At 37.5% G+C, this 24,781-nt stretch overlaps 1 protein-coding gene across 2 annotated transcripts in view; it reads right to left on the reverse strand.

The window, feature by feature from the left end:
- LOC149083487 (protein turtle homolog B-like) overlaps positions 1–24,781 on the reverse strand; it is a 675,518-nt gene that overhangs the window by 29,644 nt on the left and 621,093 nt on the right. For both annotated transcript variants that reach the window (XM_089234008.1, XM_089234009.1), the window contains exon 8: positions 10,866–11,171. In XM_089234008.1, the coding sequence (XP_089090134.1) occupies positions 10,866–11,171 (306 nt within the window). The remainder of the gene's footprint in view (positions 1–10,865; positions 11,172–24,781) is intronic.

Raw genomic sequence — 24,781 nt, forward strand, 5'->3', positions numbered from 1 at the left:
TTTTTTGCTCTTATTGCTGTTAAATGTTCTCAGAGTTTCTTGGCAATTAAAACTCTCACGAAAGTAATGAATAAATGAATAAACATCATTTGAGGCGAAGAATATTTTCAGCTTCAATTTATGTGGTGTAAAATCTAAACTCAGCTCAGTATAGTTTAATCTGCAGGCTTCATACATAATGTTGGCATAAGTTCCAATTGATGTTTTAGAGGCTATTACGGAACAGTGCTTGCGCCGCTTCGTAAACCTAGGTGTGTTCAACGCATGACCCGCGGGTCAAATGTGGTCCGCCATGGCCCGTGATGAAAGAAAAAGACTCAGTTGGTGAGAACAATTATATTTAATTTAAAATATGAAATTTATCAAGTTTATTGAGTGTGAACGAATTCACAGAGTAGTTATTTTTTCCGTTAGAGTTGGTTTTTCGAATTCGGAGTTGAATTTTTCAGAGTTGAGCTCCCTTTTTCTACAAATGAATGATATTTTTAATATCTTTTAATATTTCCTTTTTTGAAAAAAGAACAAAGGAATTAAAATGACGGATGAGGAGACGAGCTTTTGTACTAACATCTCCCTCTGTGCATGTTGTTCTCTGCCTTTGTTAGTTCATACTTCTCTGGAAACAAATGTTTGCAGTGTGTGAAGACACGTAGAAATAAAAGAAAAGTTGGTTATTATTATTTGTTTAAGTAAGACTTAACTAAGCTTATGTCTTCTTGAACAAATAGTGATATCCCAGTGGAGTTTATCAACATCTAGTTTCAAAGCGTGAGTTATCACAATGTACTTTTGCTTTTATTGGTGTAGAAAGGTATTCTGAGTTCCTTGGCGATTAAAACTCTCGAGAATGTAATGAATAAATAAAAATACAAAAAACAACGCCACAACAGGCAAAATGCCCAACAAGGTGGCTAAGAAAAAGATGTTAACATGTTGCCAAAAGGTCAACTACGATACTCTTCACGTTTTTGGCGTAACCAGCCATTATAAAAAAGCTTCACATTTATATCGTAACAAATTACGCATAATACCCAAGCGTCGCGTCGTTGGTAAACATGATAAATCGTACTGTATGATATGCTGCACATAATAATTCATACATGTATTTAATCATTATATCGGGGCCCGACTATATTCATCACAAAAACTAGACTCAATTGGAAATACTTTCATATTTATGAAATTCACCAATTACAAATACACCACCACAACAGACAAAATGCCCAACGAGGTGGTTGAGGAAAAGATGCCCATAACAAATATGGATGTCATATATTTCAAAAATACAGCAAACCCAATAAAAATGCAATTACAAATCATATATATATACATGATTAAATATTATACAAAGCCCATAAAGAATACTTATGGTTGTCTTATTCTAAGTATGGATAGCCCAATTTACCCCAACATGTTTATCGTATTTCTTTTTAAACGTGTCAATTGTGTTACAATTTACTACCTCCGGGGGTAAGCTATTCCATTTATTAACAACCCTATTAGAGAAAAATTCCCTGCGACACCATAACCTCACATTGTCCCTTACCAATCGATACTGGTGTCCCCTTGTAAATGCAGTCGATTGACGGTGTACTAATTATTCATGGTCCAACAAACATCAATAAACATCACTTTAGGCGAAAAATATTTTTAGATTCAAGCTATGTGATGTAAAATGTGTGTTTAAACTTAGTTCAGTGTATTTTAATCTGTTGGTTCCATGCATAAGGTTCGCGTAAGTTCATAATGTATTATAGACTATTCTTGAATCGTGTATTCGCTTTTCGGAAGCACGGAAATTCAACGTATAACGAGCGGGCCATATGTGGCCATTGGAGCCATCGACTGTGAACTGCAATAAAAGAAATACAGTCGGCTCCACCCACTTAATCGGGTAGCGGTTAGTTCGCTTAAACAGATAAAATCCTCTTTAGCCAAAATTTATTCCAATACAGAATGTGTGTTGAAAATTTTCCACTCAACTTTACAATGTTTAGAAACTTTCCCCCGCTTAATCGAATACTAAGATTCATATTTCGACAACTGTAAATACACATAAACCACTATATACAGGGTGTCCTGTAAGTGCTAGCACGGCCTTTATTTCATCAACCATCCGTCGTGAAGTTATAATTCCAATTTGGAAAATGCTCAGCATGCGTTCAAAAATTACCTTGTAAAAATTTTTAGAGAGAAAATACAGTGTGTCACAAAATAAAAAAAAATAAAAACCAGAATTTTTATACGAACTCTCCCCGTTCTTTAACTTTCAGTTAGAAAGTTGGTGATCTTGTTTACATAAGTGTTGAAGGTATGCGTGTATTAGAAGAGACTTTTTGAAATGGAAGAATACCCCCAAAATGACCCCTTCAGCTAAACACCGCAGCGTCACCTATGTAATCGGAACAGTTTTTTCGGGATGACCACGTGACCGCACAGTGGTTACTGCTACACCGTATCCATTAGAGATGATCTAACGAAAAAAATGGCATAACTTACAGAATAATGCTCGAACGGCAAGGAAATAAGCTCGAAATACATAGAAAGACATACGGGCTTATTTGAAATGAAGGCAAAAATATGTAAATATTAATTGCATTAGTGCTGAATTGACTGTGGCTGTCATCATGCTTTGAAATCGAGATCCAGAACCGCCAGGAACTGGGCAATATTGACGTAAAACTGCTACCCATCACATTGAATCACAACATGCGGAACATCCGCTATGACGAACATCGTTTTTATTGGCTACGGGAGTTAAACTAAATAGCTACTGTTGTGTGGAATTGAAATAAGTAGCAACATACAGTAAAACTCGGTTTTAACAACATAGAAGATTCCACGAAAAATATAACCATATAAAAATAATATACTACGTGTGAAGTTTTTATGCCATAATAATTATGGTAATCATATTTGATCTGGAAAAATACGGGAAATCAGGATAACAAACACTTGGCATCGCCGATTCCCATCAAACATGTCATGTTGCCAATTGTCGGCAAAATTAGGAAAAAAAAAACAAATTCGAATCATAAACACGGAACATCGCTAATTATTTTTAAAAATCTCAAAAATTGTTGGCGAAATCGCCGAATATTACTTGTAAATTGCTCTTGTCGGGAAATACAGTGCTACAGGAAATTTCCTTAAATGCATTTCATGGGAAAAACTTGAGCATTATAATTACGGGAGATGACCATTAATTTATATTCATATTCATTATGGCACAATTTATAAATTACGCAAATTATTTCCATTCCCGATTTCTTAGTGAAGATTAAGAACATAAGTTAGCTTCATTGAAAAAACGGGACATTTTTATAGGGGAATACAGTGAAACATCGATATAACGACATTCAGCTCATCAAGAAAAAACATCGTTGTAGAGAGATTATCGCGCGCGGGGTGGCAGTCATATCGAGAGGTAGTATTATCATCAATCGCCACTAAATTTATTGACATCTCTTTGGAATTGGCGTTCTTAGTACCACCATGAAAACCATTCAAAGTATTACTAATTCGCTACAAAAAATTGCAATTGTCTAGTTGATTAATAAAATTCAGTTACCGTATTCCCCCTCATCACACAGTCGGCATGCCGGGAAATTCGAATCACAGATTCCTGAAAATTTTTAAGTATTTTTACTGTAAAATTCCATTCAACACTGGCTGAATACATAATATGATCCTTCTCCAACCTCTCTTTTCACGGCATGCCGGAAACAGACCAGACCCCAAAATTCACAAATCTGGCCTCCCTCGAGTTTTGCGACATGTTGGCTAATGCGGGGGAATAAGGCAATTGTTCCATACTGTAAAGTAGTTTACTACACAGCATTTTTATGTACTACGTAGAAAGTAGCTTCACGATAACTTCATTAATACTTTCGGATGGCAGATACTACACAAAACCGATGCTAGTATTAAACACCCTGGAAAGATGGTTAAAAATTTAAAAATATAATGGTGATTTTTTGAGCGAAATATGAGAAAAACATCGTTGTAGAGAGATTTATCGTAGTAAAGAATACCATTGTATCGAGAGGAGTTTAACAATAGGCTATTTGGTAATTCCAACCGAAATTTGAAAAAATAATGTTTTAGAGTTATAACGAATATCGTTGTAGCAAGGCTTCACTCTAGTTAGAAAGGAAAAAATACGCAAATATTTTGTGCGCTGGTGATGTCAATGATTCATTTCATCGACGTTATGAACAAGGTTCATTAAAGATATTCTCTATAGGAATCAGCCTAGACGACCAATTATTAAAGTTAAAGCCGAGGTGCCGTTACAACCGAGATTGACTGTATTTATTCACCAACTGCTTTTAGTCGGCATCGAACAATTTACTACTGTTATCAGTTATCTTTCTCCACTTCCTTCCTAGGCATCCCAAACTACATGTAGACAAAGTTTTCAAGGTCTAACCAAGGACGCGCTCTAACTGCCGTAGCCCAAGACAGAATCAAATGTGTTTAAAAATATCTGGTGTTTATTATTATAATGAATAAAATAAATCTTCTTTAGCCATTCTAGACGTGGAAGCCACTTTCCAAGACATCATCCTAAATATCAATATTTTGGAAATCCGCCAACGACAGACTTCACTCTTCTGTGTTTATCCGATACAGCGAGACTCGAAGTCTATATCTCGAGGGAATTATCATTAAAATAATTGAAGGTTTATTGGTTATATAAAACGACACACACACACACACACACCAAACCAATACTTCCACGTACATGTAAGCGTTTACGTTAGAGGAACACTCTTGAAAAAAGTAAAAAAAAAGGGAATAAAAATGATTTGATAAATATTTTCATAGGAAAGACTAAAAAAGAACCCCTCCGAGGAAGGTAGAGGTAAAATATTTGAAAAAGAGGTAGAAAAACAATAGCATGTTAAGGGTAATTGAAGGTCGAGATTCTGTAAAAGGAAAATAATTCGCAGACAGAGAATCAGAGGAAAAATAACAAATTCTAGTAGAAATAGATAATCCAAATTCCACAAAGCAGAGGAGATATAAAATTTCTTTGGATTTTTTCTCTATGTTTTCAGCGTTATCTCTCACAGGATGGGAAAATCCATTGTAAACATTTGTACAAGTCTGCCAATGAAAATGGTACAACAAATTTGCGAATCGGTATTCGCTCATAACTAGAGCCCAGATTATATGCACTGAAAAAAGCACCAGTGAAAAACGATGGAGTTATGCACTAAAAATGCGGAAATATGCATTAAAAACCGTGGAAATATGCACTAAAAATAAAGATAAATCTTCATTCAAATAATGCTTAGATATGCCATGAAATAAAAAATATGCCTTAAAAAAATTCTTCACATTATACGTATATTGAAAAATATATGTGGAATGAAAATAAATGTGCATTTAAAATTTAAAACATGCAAAAAAGAAAAAAACATTCGAAGAAAATATGCACAAAAATGAAGAAAAATATGTATATTAAAAGCAATGAAGTATGGCCTAAAATGAGAGAAAAAAAAATACTCTGTGTAAAACTATAAAATATCCGCAAAAATGAAGAAAATATGTAATTAGAAGTGCAAAAATGTGCATTTTAAAGTGCCTAAAAATATGCCCTAAAATAAATTATAATACGGGGTTTCATTGTATCAACGTATACAGATAAAAAACTGCTATTAGTGACTAAAAAACAAATAAAATTTCTGAAACAAAACCGAATTAAGGAAAAAGATAGTTTCTGGATATTATGTTGAGATGAACTCGGAAAGAAAAGTCACCTTGTCTACTCCGGGGCTCGAACCTCGGACCTCTCGCATACCGGGCAAGAAAGCTCTACATCTGAAAAAAATCTGCCCAAACTGGGGACACGACCCTGTCTTTCTTATTTCATGCACTGTGGTGTGAGGCACTGAAGTAGAGGCCTTAGTAGCCTCTCTTAACTTCAGCAAGTGGCCCTTAGGTGTGACGGTAGAGAGAGAGAGAGAGAGAGATAGATGGCTTTTTATCAGCCCGAGATATCAAAGAAACAGGTGTTTTCTGGATATCTTGGGCTTAAAAAAAGCCGACTATCTCTCTCAAAACCGAATTAGATATTTCAGCCTGACGCTCTCCTACAGTATCTTCTTCTTAGCAAGGTCGAATTTCATAAAGACACACTTCCAAAGCTTCTTCTAGGGATTCCAGTTATGATTGGTTCTCAATTTCAATATTGTTCATTACAGAAAACACTGATTCCAAACAATGGTGATGTTAAGAATATAGAAGAGGTCCATGGTGGTACTTCTTTTGTAATATTCCAAAATGCACAATCCAATAATTATCTTAAATGATTAAACATTTGTTTTTAAATAATTTAAAATGAAATCCTCCGTCATTTCTTCAATCATTTATTTTTCTCTGTTAACATTTCCATTTTGAAATATTTTAATTCGCTGACGTACACGCACCTAAAACGAAGGAATATTTTCCCAATCTGGGAACATTACATAATTTCAGCTGCAGATGCATAAAAATGCTTTTCCCCCAAAAAATTTTATGCAATAAATATAACTTTGGAAAAATTTGTTCCATATGATACTCATCGACTTCGCACTTTTAAAGTTCAAGCAATTCTGTTAAACGTTTTACTTCAGTCCTTTCCCTCCAGAGCGATAACTTTCTCCTCTAATTTAGAAAGTTGCATTTTAAAGCATGTTTTATTTCTAATTCATGAAATCGACGTACTCCTCGGAATAATCATCGCTAAACAAAAAAAAAATCCACATGAGAAACATTTTCTAAGGAAAATAAGGAATTCTTTAGGTAAGTCGATTGATTGCAATCACCTGTTTTCCTAATAAATAGTGATTATTGCTGCTAAAAGCTGCTTTAAATAATAATGATAATCATTATTAATATCCAATAAAATTAATAGTCTTACCCAATATTTGTTTTTTATGTCAAGAACTAATGTCAAAGCCCTGATTTGATGTAGATCGTGACACAAAAGGCGCTCAATATGGTAATTTATGTAACACACGCAAATCGTGATGTTCATTAATTTAGCATGCCTTGGTTCGTATTTGACGTTATAAAAATAAGTTTTCAGGCAATGCCATCTGTGCGTGAAAAAGTAAACTATTTTTCCATTATGGGAAAACAATCTTCCTCCAGGATGAATACTTTAGTTCGAACAATATCTTTTTCATATCAGTTGGTTGAATTTTTCCTTTTACAAATTTTTGAAATGTGTATTGAACTTTCTAGCCCTTCATATATGCGGTATTTGTGAAGAATTTTGTATTTCTCTCTTCATGCTTGGTGGCCTTGCTTGCTGCGTCATCTATTGAATATCGGTGACAGTACATCCTATGGAATGCCATCTAAGCCCATACTGAATATATGCATTTTCATGGGGAGGTGTTGCCTCATTATCCTAACTGTGATTTCTTGGTGAGTCTTTTTTATCAATGAGAAGTTCAATTAGTTGAATTGGTGCTATCTGAACTTTTATTAATTATAAGCTTTGTATAAGGTAACTTTTTTTATTAATATTGCCTCATATAAATTATTACAACTGAATTCATCAATATGAAATATTTGATTATAAAATCGAATTTAATTTCAAGTGTAATAGCGTGCTGACTACTGAAACATTTAGGGCCGTATACACCAACACAGTTTAAACTGCAATCGCAGGTGAAAGGATTGCAGATCGAAACGGAAATTGGGGATTTTAACCAATCCGTGCAATTAACCTGCGATTGTAGTTTAAACTGTGTTGTTGAATACGGCCGTAAGAGATCAACATGGATTGGTTAAAAACCTCAATTTAACCAATCCATGTTGATCTCTTATCCAAAAACTGTGACTACAGTTTAAACCATGTCGGTGAATATCGCCCTTTTAGTTGCATATATTTATTTATTCACTCTTTCGCTAATCGATACCTCATTTTCACAATATTTTCAATATTATTCACCCTGATCATAATGTATCTTCACACTTATTTTGCATAAACTATGATAATATTTTACCTGGTAGAGCATGGTCCTTCCCACCGTATAACTTGATTTTGCTGTATTCATTGCATTTTTCTAGCCCAAAAATGGCGCCAGAAAATTTTAAAGTATTTTTTATTATACCTTACTAAAGTCATTTGCTTAGCCCACTAATGTTTTCGAATCGGCATGGATATTAAAAAGAGGCTACAGCAGCCGTAGTACAAATACAAATACAACGCCACAACAGGCAAAATGCCCAACGAGGTGGCTGATAAAAAGATGCCCATAAAAATGTGGATGTCATATATTTCAAAAATACAGCAACCCAATTAGAAATGCAATTAACACAAATTATAAACAATGTATACACATGATAAAATATAATACAACCCCCATAAAGAATAATTATGGTTGTCTTATTCTAGGAATGGATAGCTTCTCGATTTACCCCAACATACTCCAACATGTTCATCGTATTTCTTTTTAAACGTGTCAATTGTGTTAAAATTTACTACCTTCGGGGGTGAGCTATTCCATTTATTAACAACCCTATTAGAGAAAAATTCCCTGCGACACCATAACCTCGCATTGTCCCTTACCAATCGATAATGGTGTCCCCTTGTAAAAGCAGTCGATTGACGGTATACTAAAAGTTCACGGTCCATCCTATCCATCCCGTTGAAAATTTTGAACACTTCGATCATATCTCCCCGACACCTGCGTTCATCCAATGTAAACATATTCAAAAAATGAAGTCTCTCTTCATAACTCAAGTCCTGTGTGCCAATAAGGACACGCGTAGCTCTTCTCTGCACCCCTTCAACCAAGTCTATGTCCTCTGTAGGTATGGTCTCCAAAACCTTACAGCATACTCCAGTCCAGGACGAACTAAGCCTCGAAAAAGCGGAAGAATGACTTTAGGAGAACGCGAAGAGACCTTTTTGAAAATGAGACCAAGCATTCTATTCGATTTTTTGACCACCGCTGAACAATGTTCAGAAAACCTAAGTCGCTCGTCAATGAGAATTCCCAAATCGGTGACCCTAGTTGCATCCGGGATAGTGACACCATTCAACTCGTAAGAGAACCGTGGGTTGTTCGAACCAAAATGAGCGACCATACACTTATCTACGCTAAACGTCATGCTCCATTCATTTGCCCATGCTGCAATCCCGTTTAAGTTGGCCTGGAGCAACTCCTTATCGCTTTAATTCCCGATTACCCCCATTAGCTTCACATCATCTGCGAATTTGCTAGTAATCCCATCGATACCCTGATCGAGTTTATTGATAAAAAGGGAAAAAAGTATGGGGCCAAGGACACTTCCTTGAGAAACTCCATTTGTGACGCCTGTCCGACCATAGAATTCCCAGTTCACTATAACTCGTTGCGACCTATCTCTTAACCACGATTCTATCCAATTGAGCAAGTTGCCCCCAATTCCAATCTCGTGTAAACGCTTCAAGAGTTTACCATGTTGGACCCGATCGAATGCCTTCTGGAAATCAAGGTAAACAACGTCGACATTTTTGCTCTTACCCAAAGCCTTAGTCACGTGATCATAGAAGCAAAGGAGGTTAGTTACACATGACTTCCCCTTCCTGAACCCATGCTGATTATCCGACAATACATTATTCTCGTCAATCCACTTCACAAACTGTCTTTTGATGATAATTTCCAAAATTTTCGAGAGGGAGCTCGTCAAACTCACTGGACGATAATTTGACACCGCTTCTCTACTACCCTTCTTAAATATCGGAACAACATTACCAAGTTTCCAATCCCTTGGGACGATACCCTCAGCAACACTACTCCTGTATATCTGTGCGACTGGCCCCCAACAATTCATTAGCACATTCCCTGAGGACTCTGGGATAGACATCTGGTCCAGGTGCTTTGCTTGCACATACATTTTTTAGAAGATTTAGGAACTCCAAGTCTTCCACTTAAATATCGTTGAGGGTTTTATTACCCCATGCAACACCAGTACATTGAATATCATTATACCTATTGAAAACCGACGCGAAAAAGTCCTTGAAAGCACTACACATGCCTACATTGCTCTCTACCCTAGACCTTCTTATAGAGAGGGGGCCAACTATCCCCTTACATCCATTATTGACGTATCGAAGAAATGATTTTGGGTCAGAGCCAATGTAATCTGCCAACCTAGATTCAACTTCCTTTTTACTATCCCTTATCGCTTTCTTCAACAGTCTCCTTTTATCAGTAAACAATGATAGGTCACCCGCATTCCCGACTACGTGGTCTGGGAGTAAAAAACCTGACCTAAGACTATCGTATACCTCCCAGAACCCCCTCTTATTTAGATGGATCCCATCAGAACGAAGCCACCTATCGGTAAATGCGGGAAGCTCCAAGAACGTGACCCCAAGTGAGGAGCAAATGTCCTTCAGGCCTATATTGAATTGGTGGATCCTATTCCTATACCCCCTACTACCCCTTGGCAGTACTGGAATCACCGCCACATCTGAACCCCCCTACTAGTAGTGAACTGTGTGTTTCTGGGCTGTAGAAGCTTCTACGGGAGACGTTGCATATCTCTACTACTCTCTGTCACAGTTCACTACTACTTACAGCTGAGCCTACACTCAGTGAGGACCCTCGTTCCACAGTTCGAGATTTCAAGATTTGAAGAATTAACACAAATGTGTTTGTTCATCTTCCCATAACACAAAAATTCTAGTAAGCTAAATGTTTGAAGACTTATGCAAACACAAGGGTGGTGCGAGTGGCAAAATCATGACTGTTCCCCCTCACGAAAATTCTAGTTATGTCCCCGCCTAGGAAGATGAAAGCTTAGAGGGGAACTAAACAGCCTCGAATGTTATATGTATGTATTGTATTGTAGATAATATTTTATGTACTTACCTCTTTGAGTTAGGCTTTCGGGCGTCGCCAGGGTGTTTGCCCTCACGACCACACCTTTACTCCGCTGCTTGGCGTTCTCTGCGTACACGACGGCCACGAAAGACGTTCCCGAAGGAAGACCATAGGCGGTGAAATGCGGTTTGTCCATGTTCGTCATGTTGACGACTAGAGTCATGTCGGCAGAATCGTACACTTCGAGGATGAACATCTGCTGCAGGCCACCGTCGTAACCTTCCTGGCACCTGACTAGTAGGGAATCTTCGGTTTCGTTGCTCGTACTGCAATTGGTCACCGGGTCTGGTGGACCTAGCATGTGAAAAGTTTATATTTCAATTCAAACATCAAATAAAATTTCCATGAATGAGCAGAGATATAGGAACAGACGTGTCATGGGGATATTACAATTCATTCATAATAATGCAAAGAAAAACATTATAACACTGTCAGAAACATCAGAACTTCATCAGTAGAAGCTTCCAGTCATTGCAGTCGCGGCCTGAGACGAAATGTTTCAGAAGTTTCGTCAACATTTATATTATACATCTTCAGCGGCTTAGACGACTTGATCTCCTCGGCCAGGGATGCACAACCTCTGGTCCGCAGGCCAAATGTGGCACCATAAGGGTTTTCATCCGGTCCGCGAAAGGTGTTTCAGTAGAAAAGCATCAAAGCACACAAGATAAATGTTTATTCTGGCCATATTTCATTGATAATAATTATACGGTAAAACGACTTCCTTAAGGGATATCACTAACTACCGCAAAAAAAAAATGCAAGTTGCTTATCAAAGTAAAAAAAAAACTATCAAAGGCAAGTAAAAGTGCCAATTGGAGCCAAAGAAATTGTCAATGGTAAGCAAAGTTGTCAATTGAAACTAAAAATATTGTGAAAGGTAAGGAAAACTTCTCATTACAGACAAAAAAAAGTGTCGAAGGCAAGCAAAGTTGCCGATTGAAGCCAAAAAATATTTTTTTGCAGCCTATCCAAAATTACATTTTGCTCAAATATTCTGAAATTATTTCTCGTTATTTCTGGGATTATTTTTCTAGTAAATCCGAAATTAATATTTCTCTAATTAATTAGTTTTGAAATTATTTCGATATATAAATAATTCTAAAATAATTTTTTCAAGTATTTTAAAAATTGCAACTAAAATAATAATTTTGAATTTTTTTTTCGTCAAGCATTTTTTGTCAGCATTCCTATAAATTCTGTAAGTATACATGCCTTTTTTTATTTTTTTTAAGAATAATGACTTTTCGCTCGAAGAATTTATGAAATTCGTAGCCTAAAACATTTTAGGGCCCCGGACCTCCAGAATTGTCAAGACGGCTCTTTATTTTTCCAATTCATAGCCGGGATGCAAATAATTTCCACGTTTAAACCTTTAAGTGGCATTGACGAGATATCTCGCCTCATTAAAAGTCTTTTATTTCAGTATTGACAAACTCAGATATATCGTCAAGTTGATTTCTCTATGGGAAACGTTTCCCTATACCCCTTAGTTTTTGCCTGTGAAATCGGAAGAAAGCCCACTTTATTAAGAGAAACATGACATTTTGAAAAGGTTAGTAATTTCTGCTGTGCCGTTTAAAGAGTTAAAAACCTGTTAAAATTAACAGTCATAACAATTTTTAAAATTACGAGCTTGTGCATCCAAAAATTCTCACGATTACAACCCGAAGGATCAAAGTTCATTCCAGTGGCGTAACAAAACGCCCGCCTCTACGAAAGGAATCCCTTTGAGATTAATTCCTCCCCATAAGCACCTCAAAGAAAAAGGTCGATACACAATGACTCGACTCTCGGAAATTCTACGTCAAGTTGTTTTAACTTTGACCGCGGACACCGTAATCGAGGCACAATACCACCCACCGTAAAGCCACCACCACTGGAGATAGTTACATAAATGAACATCTGCGTATAACATTTTAGGCGTAACTACACTCTGGCTTCAAGACACGCAATACCAGTGGAAATGACTTTGTCCCTCTTCTGAGAAGTTTATCCTAATCTAAAGGAGGGGAGGGGAGGGGGCCGAAGAGAAGTGGCCTCTCCAGCACAACCATCAAACGGAATAGAGTCGTTGGTACACGCATTGCCGTAATTTGTGTTCCTATTTCCAAGGAAATTTCTCTTTGAAACCCAAGGCCCCCCCCCCGTTTATTATATACGTCCACCAATTACGCGGCAAGACTCCGGAGCAGCGTCGTAATTCGACCGAAATGAGCAAAGGACGCGATACTCACTCGAGTGAGTACGTATTTCGGACAGATATGACATGCCGTCGGCTTCTTTATCTGTCTAGTCGCTGGAGATAACGCGTTTTCTGCTACGAAGACTCTGATTTCATTTACATTTATACAGGGTGTCCTGCAAGTCCTAATTCTGCCTTTATCTCATCAACAATTCGTCGTAGAGGTATGATTCCAATTTCAAAAATGCTCAAAATGTGTTCAGAAATCCCTCTGTACCAGTTTCAAGAGTGCAAATAAAGCGTGCATCGGTAAAAAAAATTTACACGGTCTCCCTGTCCTTCAACTCTCAATTAGAAAGTTTTTGCCCTATCTCTCCCGAGGCCAACAAAGAAAATTCTACGTTTCTAAGTGCTATATTTGCCGAGATATCTGAATGCAAAAACCGGAGAAAAGTTGGAAAAGAACGGCACAGGCTAATGGAAAATGCTCCTTCCCTTCACTTATGCTGCCCTTTCCCAACTTTTATTCGATATTTTAAATCAAATATATAAGCGAATATTACATTTACATATGTGAGAGTTTTTTGTCGGCCTCAGGAGACACAGGGCAACAAATTTCTTACTGGAAGTTAAAAGATGATGGGGCGGGGGGTGTATAAAAATTGAAATTTTTTGTTCCGACACACAGCATTTCCACTCTCATCACTGGTACAGGATTATTTCTGAACATGTTTGAACATTTTTTTAAAATTAGAACCATACCTCTATACCAGTGGTTCTCAACCTTTTTTTGTCCATGGCCCCCCCCTTCAACCATTTCTCATTCCTATGGCTCCCTCTTGCGAACATTAATAATTTTCTACCTCCCCCCCCCCCTCCCGCCGGCCGTTTTTCCATTAGAAGATAGTTATTCAAAAATTGTCTGAATTATATAAATATGATTGAATTTAATTTGATTAATTTTTAATTTATGAAAATAACGAAAGAGCAAAATGAACGTAATAGAATACAGTAAAAAAAAAAATATATATAATAAATTATTTTCAATCAATGTAAATTCTGAGCTTGAAGACGGTACAATGTCATCAAGTTACTGTACTGGATGAAATTTGTATTATTTCAAATTAGTTTATTTTTGCGTAAATTATTATGGTTTCGTTGAGAAAATGTCAGTTGTAGCTTCCAAAATACGCATTCTTGTAGTGATGAAAATCACAAAAAGTGATAGCAAGCAGTTTTATTAATTTTATTCTCTTCATGCGGATAAAAGTAGTATATAATGAGGGAGTAGCCACACAGAAATGAATCACAATTGAAAAGTTCAACCTTTCACATCGTTTTCAATAATGTATCCATGTTGTAGGCATACTATGAACTTAAAAAAATGAACTATGTAAAATACGTGTGAAAAATTTTTAAATATTTGTTTGAAACATTCATTCCAGAGAAATCATGTGCACAGTCACAGGGCCGGATTAACCATTAAGCAAATACATTATATTGCAAATGGGATCCGGAACTTTCGCCCCCGACATTTCGTCCCCAACATCTCGCCCCTGGAACGTTTCACCCCCATTACATTTGGCCCCCGGAAATTTCGCTCCTGACATTTCGCCCCGGTACATTTTGCCCCTGGTGCGTTTGGCCCCCGAAAAATTCATACCCGACATTTCACCTGCCCTGAACGTATGAGTGACCGTATGAGTGATTGACTGTATGAGTGACCGTATGAGTGATTGACTGTATGAGTGATCGTATGAGTGATCGAGTGACCGTATGAGTGATTGACTGTATGAGTGACCGTGTGAATGATCGAGTGACCGTATGAGTGACCAAGTGAGTGTGAAATGAACTGTAGGAGTGCGTTAGTGACCGTATGAGTGACCAAGTGAGTGTGAAATGAACTGTAGGAGTGCGTTAGTGACCGTACAAATGACTGAGAGAGTGGCAGAATGACTCACCACGTGAGTGACCGTATCAACTAGTGTGCAATTGACTTTATGAGTGAATGACCGTATGAGTGACCACGTGACTGACCGAATGGCCGTATGAGTGAGCAAATGAATGACCGCATGAGCGACCAAGTGATTAACTGTATGAGTGATCAAGTGAGTGATAGTGTGATTGACCGTGTCAGTGACAAAGGGAGGAATTGAGCGATGGAACGTTTGAGTGAATAATTGACTGACCGAATGAGTGACCAAGTGAGTGGCTAATTAAATACTGGTGTAAGTTTCCTAGTGAATGATTGAGCGTATGAGTGACCGAGTGGCTGACGGAATGAAAGACAGAGTGAATGCTTGAATAAATTTGCGAGTGACTGAGTGATTGAGCATATGAGTGATCAAGGGAGAGACCGAGTGATTAACCGTATGAGTGACCGAGTGACTGACCGCATGAGTGACCGAGTGGTTAACTGCGTGAGGGACCAAGTGAGTGACTGTATATGTGACCAGGTGAGTGACGGTACGTGTGTTCAAGTGAGTGATCAAGGGAGTTACTGAGTGATGGAACGCATAAGTGAATGTGTGACCAAGTGAGTGACTGCATGAGTGACCGAATGATTGATAAAGTGAATGACTGCATGAGTGACCGAAAGATTGATAAAGTGAATGACCGTATGACTGACCCAGTGAGCGACTGAGTGATTGACAAAGTGAGCGATTGAGTGATTGACAGAGTGAGCGATTGGCAAAGTGCGAGGGTGGAGTGTCTGCAAAGATGATCCTCCTCATCCCTTCCCTTTTTTATAGGTGGTTACGTAGCACTGAGTGACCAAGTGACTCACACTTTAATGGATTCTAAGAATTTGGAATTTTCAGTTTAAGCATAAAACATTTTTCCCAAATTAACGACTCACACCGGTGTGGTCACTCACACTATCATTCATATATTCACTCATACGGTCACGCGTACGGTCAAGGTAGGCAAAATGACAGGGGGTCAATTTCCGATTCACTTGATTACTCACTGAGTAACTCATATGATCACTCACTGGGTCACTCATATGGTCAGGGCAGGTGAAATGTCCGGGGATAAATTTTCAATTCACTCGATCACTCATGTATTCATTCACTTGGTTACTCATGCGATCAGGGGAAGCAAAATGTCACGAGTAAATGTCCAACTCACTTGATCACTCATGTGGTCACTCACACCATCATTCATATGTTCACTCATACAGTCACGCGTACTAGTCCACCAAATTGTTTATCTACCATCGAGAGAGAATTTCTTTGAGATCATAGACAGGCAAGTTAACCTACGTAGGCATCGCTTCCAAATAAGAATACCAATGGCTAGAAGGGATTGTTTTTTCCAAGGATATAGATGCCGTGTGGCAAGAATATGGAACAGTCTTCCATCAGAACTTGTATGTGCCTCCTACGCAAGATTTGCTTCCACTATTGGGGATTTCGACCTGGCTCCGTATGCGAAGTGCTTCCCGTACTGACTATTATTTTTTTTCCTTCCAGTATAAGTGCATTTCATGCCTTCTGGGGTTATTGTAAATAAATAATAAGGGCTGGCGAAATATCAGAGATAAATTTCCGATTTACTTGATTACTTACTGAGTCACTCATATGATCACTTACTGAGTCACTCATATGATCACTCACTGGGTCACTCATATGATCAGGGCAGGCGAAAGGTCAGGGCAAAATTCCCGGTGTGAAATGTCCGGGGCGAAATTTCCGGGGGCTAAATGTACCGGGGTGAGATGTCGGGGACGAAATGTCGGAGGCGAAATATCGGGGGCAAAGGTTCCGTGAACCATTACAAATACATTATCATAAGCACGTGCTTAGGGCATCAGTACAAAAATATATCATATGGTATTTTTTTTTAATGCGCGATTTTTTTTCAACATCCATCATCCGATAGAAGATCCTAAAATTGTAAGAACACTTGATTGTATTATAGTTGAAGATCATTATAACAAGAATGGCACGAAAGATGAGAATCTAATAATATTGCAAACTAGACTTCACATTATTGCCATTTGATTAACTTTTCGCAATTTTCATAAAGCCCGCCCGGGGCTGTCTTAACATTATCATACGCCCGCATACAAAGCGACTTTTCCGAAAGAGGCACTACTACTTTGCTAAAAATTCCTACCTACCTATTTGCATATTTACTCTTAAAAATCGGAACCAGATCTAATTGTCACTTGGTTGACCAGATGGGCCCCATGCAGCAAACCAAGTTCTACAGAATAAGGACATGATTTTTATGGGTCATTAGTGGATCAACTGTGCAGTTTGATCCATAGAAGTAAAAGAAATGCTACCAGGTGTAAATTACAAACTTGAGAATGTATCTAAAAGAAAAAGTACCCAATATAACGGCGATTCGGCAGAAATAAGATACCTATTGGCAGGGCCGCAACTTGATACTTGGTTAGCGAGGGCAACTACTGATTTAGGCACCCTCCCCCCCGTAATGCTGAAGGATAGGTTGAATGGTTGAATTTGCGCCCCCTTTTGTAATGCGCCCGGGGCAACAGACTCACCTGCTCCCCCCCTCACTAGTTGCGGCCCTGCATATTGGTAATATTATGGCCATTATAAGATTTCAGGGTTTCTCCTTGGAGTGTTGGTACAGCCTTTATCTCATCAACCGTTCGTCATAGCGGTATGATTCTAATTTTAAAAATTCTCAAAATATGACCAAAAATCACCCTGTACGAGTTGAGGATGAAAATACAGTGTACACGAAATAAAAAATGTTAATTTTTGTACGATCCCCCCCCCCCTCTAATTTCCAATGAGACAGTTGTTGCTCTTTCTCTTCCGAGTCCAACAAACAAATCACATGTTTTTAACTGCATTATTCCCCGAGATATTTAAATTCAAAATCGGACACAGGTCCGGGCTCGGAAGAATTTCGCGTCCCAATGCAAAAATAAATTTTTGCGGCTCCCTCTAAAAACATTTTATGTAGTTGTTCCCGACTTACAAACTTTTCGAGTTGCGAACATAAATCCTGGAGGAGAATTTTTTTAGAGAGAACGCATTTTATTACACTAATTTTTTTCATTATTTCAGGAACGCGTTGATAGCCTGGATCGTAGTCAAACACGATCCATTGAGAGAGAATGACATTTAAATTAATTTTACAAAATTCATAGATTATTAATAATAATTAGCGCGTGGTCCAGGTGCTGACACTTCAGCGTGGCATCGAATCATATTGAACAGTCATCAAGTTTTGTCATACTTTTAAAGCACTTCACCATCTCTTTATCAAATATACGTTGCAATTCGATAACTTTGATCATTTTTCGCAATTTTTTATTGCTATTTTTGTTTAATTAACGTAAATTAATAGAAGTAAAGGAATCAATTACTGGAATTCCATGACTTCCACAAGAGTAGGACTGACAGGCAGGATCGTAGTAATAGCATCATAGCCCCCCCCCCCCGAGCCAAGGGATTTTTTGGAGGCCCTACCTGGAAAATTCTCGAAAAATTCAACTACGTCTCGTTTTCCTGAGGCACCTCTTCTCTTGAGGCTCTTCGGGCACGGCCCGGGGTGGGGGAAGCATGCGTTAAGATGGCACTGAGTAAGGTTCACACCAGGCGTCCTTCTTTTTCAGTTTTGAATCTGGCAACCCTATCTGAAGACCGTATTTTCTCTTATTTTTTCGATCATCCATATTGTCCGTATGTTTTTGTGGGAAGAAATAATTATTTTTTCTACGTAAAATCGATTTTTGCAAATGTACGAATTTTGTTACCGAAATTTTATTCTCATAAAAAAATTTCATGCCAAAAAATGACAAAGAACTCTCTTATCTCTCTTTCATCATCTCATGAATTGCCTGAAATTTCGAGATTAAATGGCAGCACCAACAGTATATAAATCAAGCCTTTGGAGAGAGTAGGTGGTCTCCGCTTTGGCAGTGCTGGGAACTGTGTCCCCCAATATCTTTCGTCGGAACATCACGTGACTCGGTGAAAACAAACACGACACCACCCCCCCCCCTGTTATTTTCTTATGGCATAAACAGGAGTTTAAAACAATAAATGAAAAAATAATTTCACAGCATGAACGAGATAATTCCAAAATTGATGAAAGTTATAATTTCAGCATTAATGGAAGAAAATATTCTAGAATTAATGTAAGAGAGAATTACAGCATTAATAAAAGTGATAATTCCAAAATTAGTGAAAGAATTAATGGAAGAGATAATAATAAAATTAATGAAAGAGATAATAATAAAATTAATGAAAGAGATAATAATAAAATTAATGAAAGAGATAATAATGAAATTAATGAAAGAGATAATAATGAAATTAATGAAAGATAATAATAAAACTAATGAAAGATAATAATAAAATGAAGGAAAGAGATAATTCCAAAATTAATGAAAAAGAAATAATTCCAAAATTAATGAAAGAGACAATTCCAGAATTCATGAGATATAATTTCAGAACCAATGAAAGAAATAATTTCAGCATTAATGAAAGAAACAAATCCAGAATTGATGAAAGCAATTATTTCAGAAGTAATGAAAGAAATAATAATTAATAAAGGAAATAAAATTCCAGAATTAATGAAAGAATATTCAAAAAATAATGGGGGAAAAATCCAGAATTAATGAAGGAAAATTCAAGAAATGATGAAAGAAATGATTCTCCAGTATTAATGAAATAAATAACTTAATCTTTTTTCACCTTTACATGAGTTCTTCTATCCTTTTTTTAAATCTTTAAAACCCGATATTTAGAGACCGAACTGTACATTTCTATGGAAAAATTGCCAGGCGGGAAGTTTGTTTTGACCGAGTCACGTCATTTCCTTGCATTTGATGTCGCTGCAGTGGCGGAGGCTGGATTCTCCCTCCAGTAATAAGTCCGACCAGTAATGTCGTCTGCTTCTCTCCAGGTTACTCGTTTTGCACTTCTCCTTGTGTCCTTAAAAAATAACCGAACTGGCAGTTCGAACTTCCAGTTCTGTTTGTGAGCTTAGCTTGTAGGGAACCGAACAAACCGTCTGTCGTCTGCTCATTAAGAGGCCCTTTACTTTGGACGTCTCCTTATGCTCAAATAAAATAACCGAACTTTCAGTTTGAATTCCCAGTTCAGTTCACGAGTTTTGTTTACAAGGAACTGAGCGGAATAAAGAATATAGTTTATAGTTTTTTTCACTTTGAACTTCCTCATCACCACATGAGTCACTTTTAAATTTGACATTAGATGGCAGCACATTACTATAAAGTGCAGTGTGGAAAAATTCACTTTTTACGATCTTACCTGTCGTCGGACGTGGAGGTCCTATATTTTGGATGTCTCCTTGGGTCTTGAAAAAATTACTGAACTGGAATTTTGATCTTTCAGGTCAGTTTATAAGCTTTGTTTATAAGGAGCAAAGCTGAATGAAGGATTTAGTTTTTTTATACCTGAGCTTCGCGTCATCACCACATAAGACACTTCTGATTTTGAAAGTAGGTAGCAGCACTAACAATATTTTAAAAAATAAATTTCTTAAAGTACTCTAGAGTATTAAATTAATTTTAATTCCCGTTTAAAATTGTTAGTGTCATTGTGAATTCGCTGCGGCGTAACATTTCGAGTCACCCGGTATATACGGATTTTGTCATTGCGTAACGCAGTGACAAAACTGTTCATGTGAACATAATAATGATTCATTATCAGGATTTCAAGCCCATCGGTAAATATAAATAACGGGCCATTCAAGTATTACGTAAGCAGATTTTCAGCCATTTTTGACCCCCTCCCCCGTTGTCAGCAAAACACTGACCCCGCTAACCCTCCCCCCCCCGTCAGCAGCTTAGAATATTTCATATCTTCAAAAAGGGGTGGTTGATGACGTCAGCAACCCTCAAACCCCCCCCCCCCTTATCATCAAAAATCAGTATATCCGAATCCCTCTCCCTCCCCTCGATGCTGACGTAATACTTGAATGACCCCTAACCAGATTTTCAAATAAAAAGATTATCAATTTGTTGACTTCAATTTCGATGCGGTGAATTTCGTTGGATGATAAGCTACCTTCAAGTGGCTTTTTGGTGCATAATGTGGCCGCTCTCTCGCAGGCGAACGAAGCAACGTGCGAGTTGGCTTAAACACAACACAATATTTCACATAATAGTCTGTACTATATTTAATATACAAGGCGCATAGGTAACGGGACATATGGCATTTTAATGGCGAGGTCCTAGAGGCATACTTCCAGTTGGAAAAAGTTCCCGAATAATGTGTAGTACTCAGATATTTGATTCATGTTGCCAGGGGTTATATAGTTAGTAAAATAAAAATGTTAACTTTTTATGTGGACACCCTGTGCCCCAAAACAGAATTGGAAAGTTGTTTCCCGGTCTCCAACAAAAAAATTCAACGTGTCTAAATTCAAATTTTCACTGAGATATTCGAAGAAAGTTGGGGAAAAAAACAGCATTAAATGAGGGGAAACCATTTTACCCGCATTGAATGCTGTTTTTTCCCAAATTTCTTCAAGTTTTTGAATTCCCATATCTCGGTGAATATTGCTCTTAAAAACGTGAAATTATTTTAGTTGCCATCGGAAAAGACAGAGCAACAACTTTTTAATTGGGTTCTTTGGCACACGGGGATGGTATAAAAAGTTGTTTTTTTTTATTTTATAACTATACAACCCCCTTACAACATGAATGGCATATCTGAGTTGGGCACGTGATTTGGATACTTTTTCTAGTTGGGTATGTTTCTAAGACTAACGGCTCGCAAGTAGTGCCATACGCCATGTTACCCACGCAGTCTGCATATGCACGTAAAAAAAATAGTTTGAGACGAAATACAGTCGACTCCCGTTTTAACGGAAAAAATATCGTTTTAACGAAAACTTTTCTAATCCCCCCCCCCCCGGATAAATTTACATAGGAACAATATAAAAATCTGAAATTTAACGAAATTTCTTTATTACTCCGGTCTCTTGGAGTTCATTATAATGGGGGTTGACTGTATTCCCACCAAAAAAATCTGATATTTCTCCACTAAAGTAATTGAACTTTTGCTATTTGATCTGAAAACAGTCCTTTTTATAATGATTATGTCATTTTACTTTTATAAATTTAGGAAGGAAACAAAAGGAAGAAAGGGTGGGGAGAAAAAAAGAAAAATGGCCAAGAGGGGCTCAGTTGTGCGTAAATGCCTCGAAATTCCACTTGTGCACAAGGGGGATTTGGGCCTCACACTCAGTTTTGACAAAATTTCACATTTATGAGACGTTTGACTACGATTACGATTAACCTCTATACATAGCTTTCAATATTAAAATATTTCATTTATACGAAGCAAAATTTAAATTATTTGGCATTTTTATTTTGACTCGAACCCCAAATCTTTGGCATTTAGACATCATTTCCAACTTTCAAATCCACGAGAGTTTTGCAGCTAGTGAAAAATGCGTCGCTGAATTGGTTTTGCATGCGTATTATCAACACTAAAAACCACAAATTTTAGGTTGACTGTCAACCTAAAATTTATTTTGACAGATACAAAGAGACGCATTGTGAGCGGGTTACGGACATTTCAAAACGAAGACTTACGTGAGAATTTATTACACTTTTCTGAGAAACCAGCAGATGCAGTGAGTCTCAAATAAACGGATTTAAATTGCTTTAAATGTGGTCATACGCCATTTTAGAATTTTTTTTTTTCTAATGCCCACAACATTGTTCTTGCAGGATAGGAAAATTGCATTGAAATTATTTGGGATGTTTCAGGCCAGCAGCAGGCTTACGTAGTAGGGCAGTTAATAGGAAGCATTACAGTATAGATTAAAAAAACTTTAAAGATGTGGTGTCAATCTTAGAAGAAGTCCCAATACATTATCAGCTAGGATTGCATATAGAAACCAATCAGCAAACCAAATGACGTTAAGGCCGTCTTAAAAATGTTTAAAATCACGTTTTTCCTGTTAAATTGAAAGGAATTGCATATGAACACTTGCGATTTTGCAACAACAGCAAATTTATGCAATTACAGTTTCTTAAGTTATACAGCGATGTGTAGTTAATTTAATTTCGCGGGTATTTTTTCTCGTGTATGATTTGGTCTCTTGTAGTTCATTATAACTGAATTCGACTTTATTTCTTTTTAGTGGAGGCAATGGGTGTTGGCACACCCCTCCCCAAAAATTCATTGAAAAAATACCCCAGAGCAATCATTCTTTTTATTCGATTTTTATAAATATATTCCCCATCGGACCACTCAGGTTTAGAAGTGTCGCGAGTTCGATACCCGGTTCGTCCTTGTCAGGACACTTTCCTGACACAGGGGTACAACAAAAAATGGCGGCTTGACCGCAGGAAAAAATTGCTACAGCACGGAGTCCCCCATCGAGGGGTTAGCGCATTAACCTCTCGATGAGTATAAGAAACAAGCCTGCCGTTCGGAATCGGCAATGAATTGTAGGTTCCGGTCTAATTAGCTCTCGTGTGCAGAAAATGACCGTGGTGCAACAAAAATGATCAATGATCAAACCACTCAGTGCCGGTTGAAGATAGCTTTGAGCTAAACTAGATGGCTATCCGTCTGTAATTGCATGAAAACGATGGGTTTTTTTTTACACACAAGCTTTCATTTTTCACCCATCTACTTCTTGGATTACATTTACTACCAGCACTCAAAAGAATGTCAACGGAATGGTCAACAAATCTTATTCTGATTTCTTTATGGCAGCCCTCTTTAAATGAAAAGTCTGAACACACACAATTTTCTGTGTCTTTACAGTTACTCCATTTTGCTTTAAACCTCTTCTATAGTTTGTGTCAGGGCCTACTGTCACCCCCAAGTCGTAAACCCACCGAGATTACATGCAACGCTTTTTTTATTTCCTTCCTCATGTTAATGTTACTCGAATAGCGGAAAAATTGCGAAAAATATATTCTATGCATTTTTTATATATATTCTATGAAAAAATTTAATTCCACAAACTTCTTCGTGGCCCCCGTATCAGTAGCCGTGGCTCCCCTTTTGCCAGATTTTCATCCGTGGCCCCCGTGGAATATCCTAGGGCCCCCCTGAGGTCATATGGCCCTCGGTTGCGAACCACTGCTCTATACGACGAACGGGTGATGAGATAAAGGCAGCATTAGGACTCACAGGAAACCCTGTATAAAAGCTGTATGGAAATCCCCTTTATTGTGGGAAAAAAGTCTAAAATCATGGTTCATACTTCAAGGTATAATAACGTTGGACAAACATACGTATGAAATTATATATATTTTTTCTTCTGATGAAATAATTCCAGTGATGCCCGACAGGTGGCACTTCCGTCTCCGATGGAGCATGCGAAACGTGTACAAAGTGAACTACGTATACACACACCTTGAACTTTTTTAAATATTGATGACTCATTCACTGTTTTTGTGTAAATGTATGACGTCAATATTAACGCTATAGCGGATTGTAGAGCTTCTTGAAATAGATAGGGTGACACATGTAGGAAGCTGTTGAGCAGCCGCTGAAAAGGAAGAAATGTAACGTGACTTTGTGCTCGAGCGAACGAGCGATTTGTAAGAACGTCAAGCTTAAAAAAGAAAGTATGAGAAGTAGTATGAAGAGATTGAATTAAGGGATGGTAGAGGAAAGTAGTATTTAGGCTACGCTTGTTTATGTTCTGAATTCGAATAAAGTCTGTTTTTTTGAAAACGTTAGTAAAATCCCGGAATACTTGAATTGAAGGCGCGGCCATTTTCCTTAGGAGC

The sequence above is a fragment of the Pholcus phalangioides genome, unplaced genomic scaffold (assembly GCF_987345545.1).
Source record: "Pholcus phalangioides strain wild (caught in Gottingen) unplaced genomic scaffold, Ppha-v1.0 ptg000008l_1, whole genome shotgun sequence".
Classification (NCBI taxonomy): Eukaryota; Metazoa; Arthropoda; class Arachnida; order Araneae; family Pholcidae; genus Pholcus; species Pholcus phalangioides.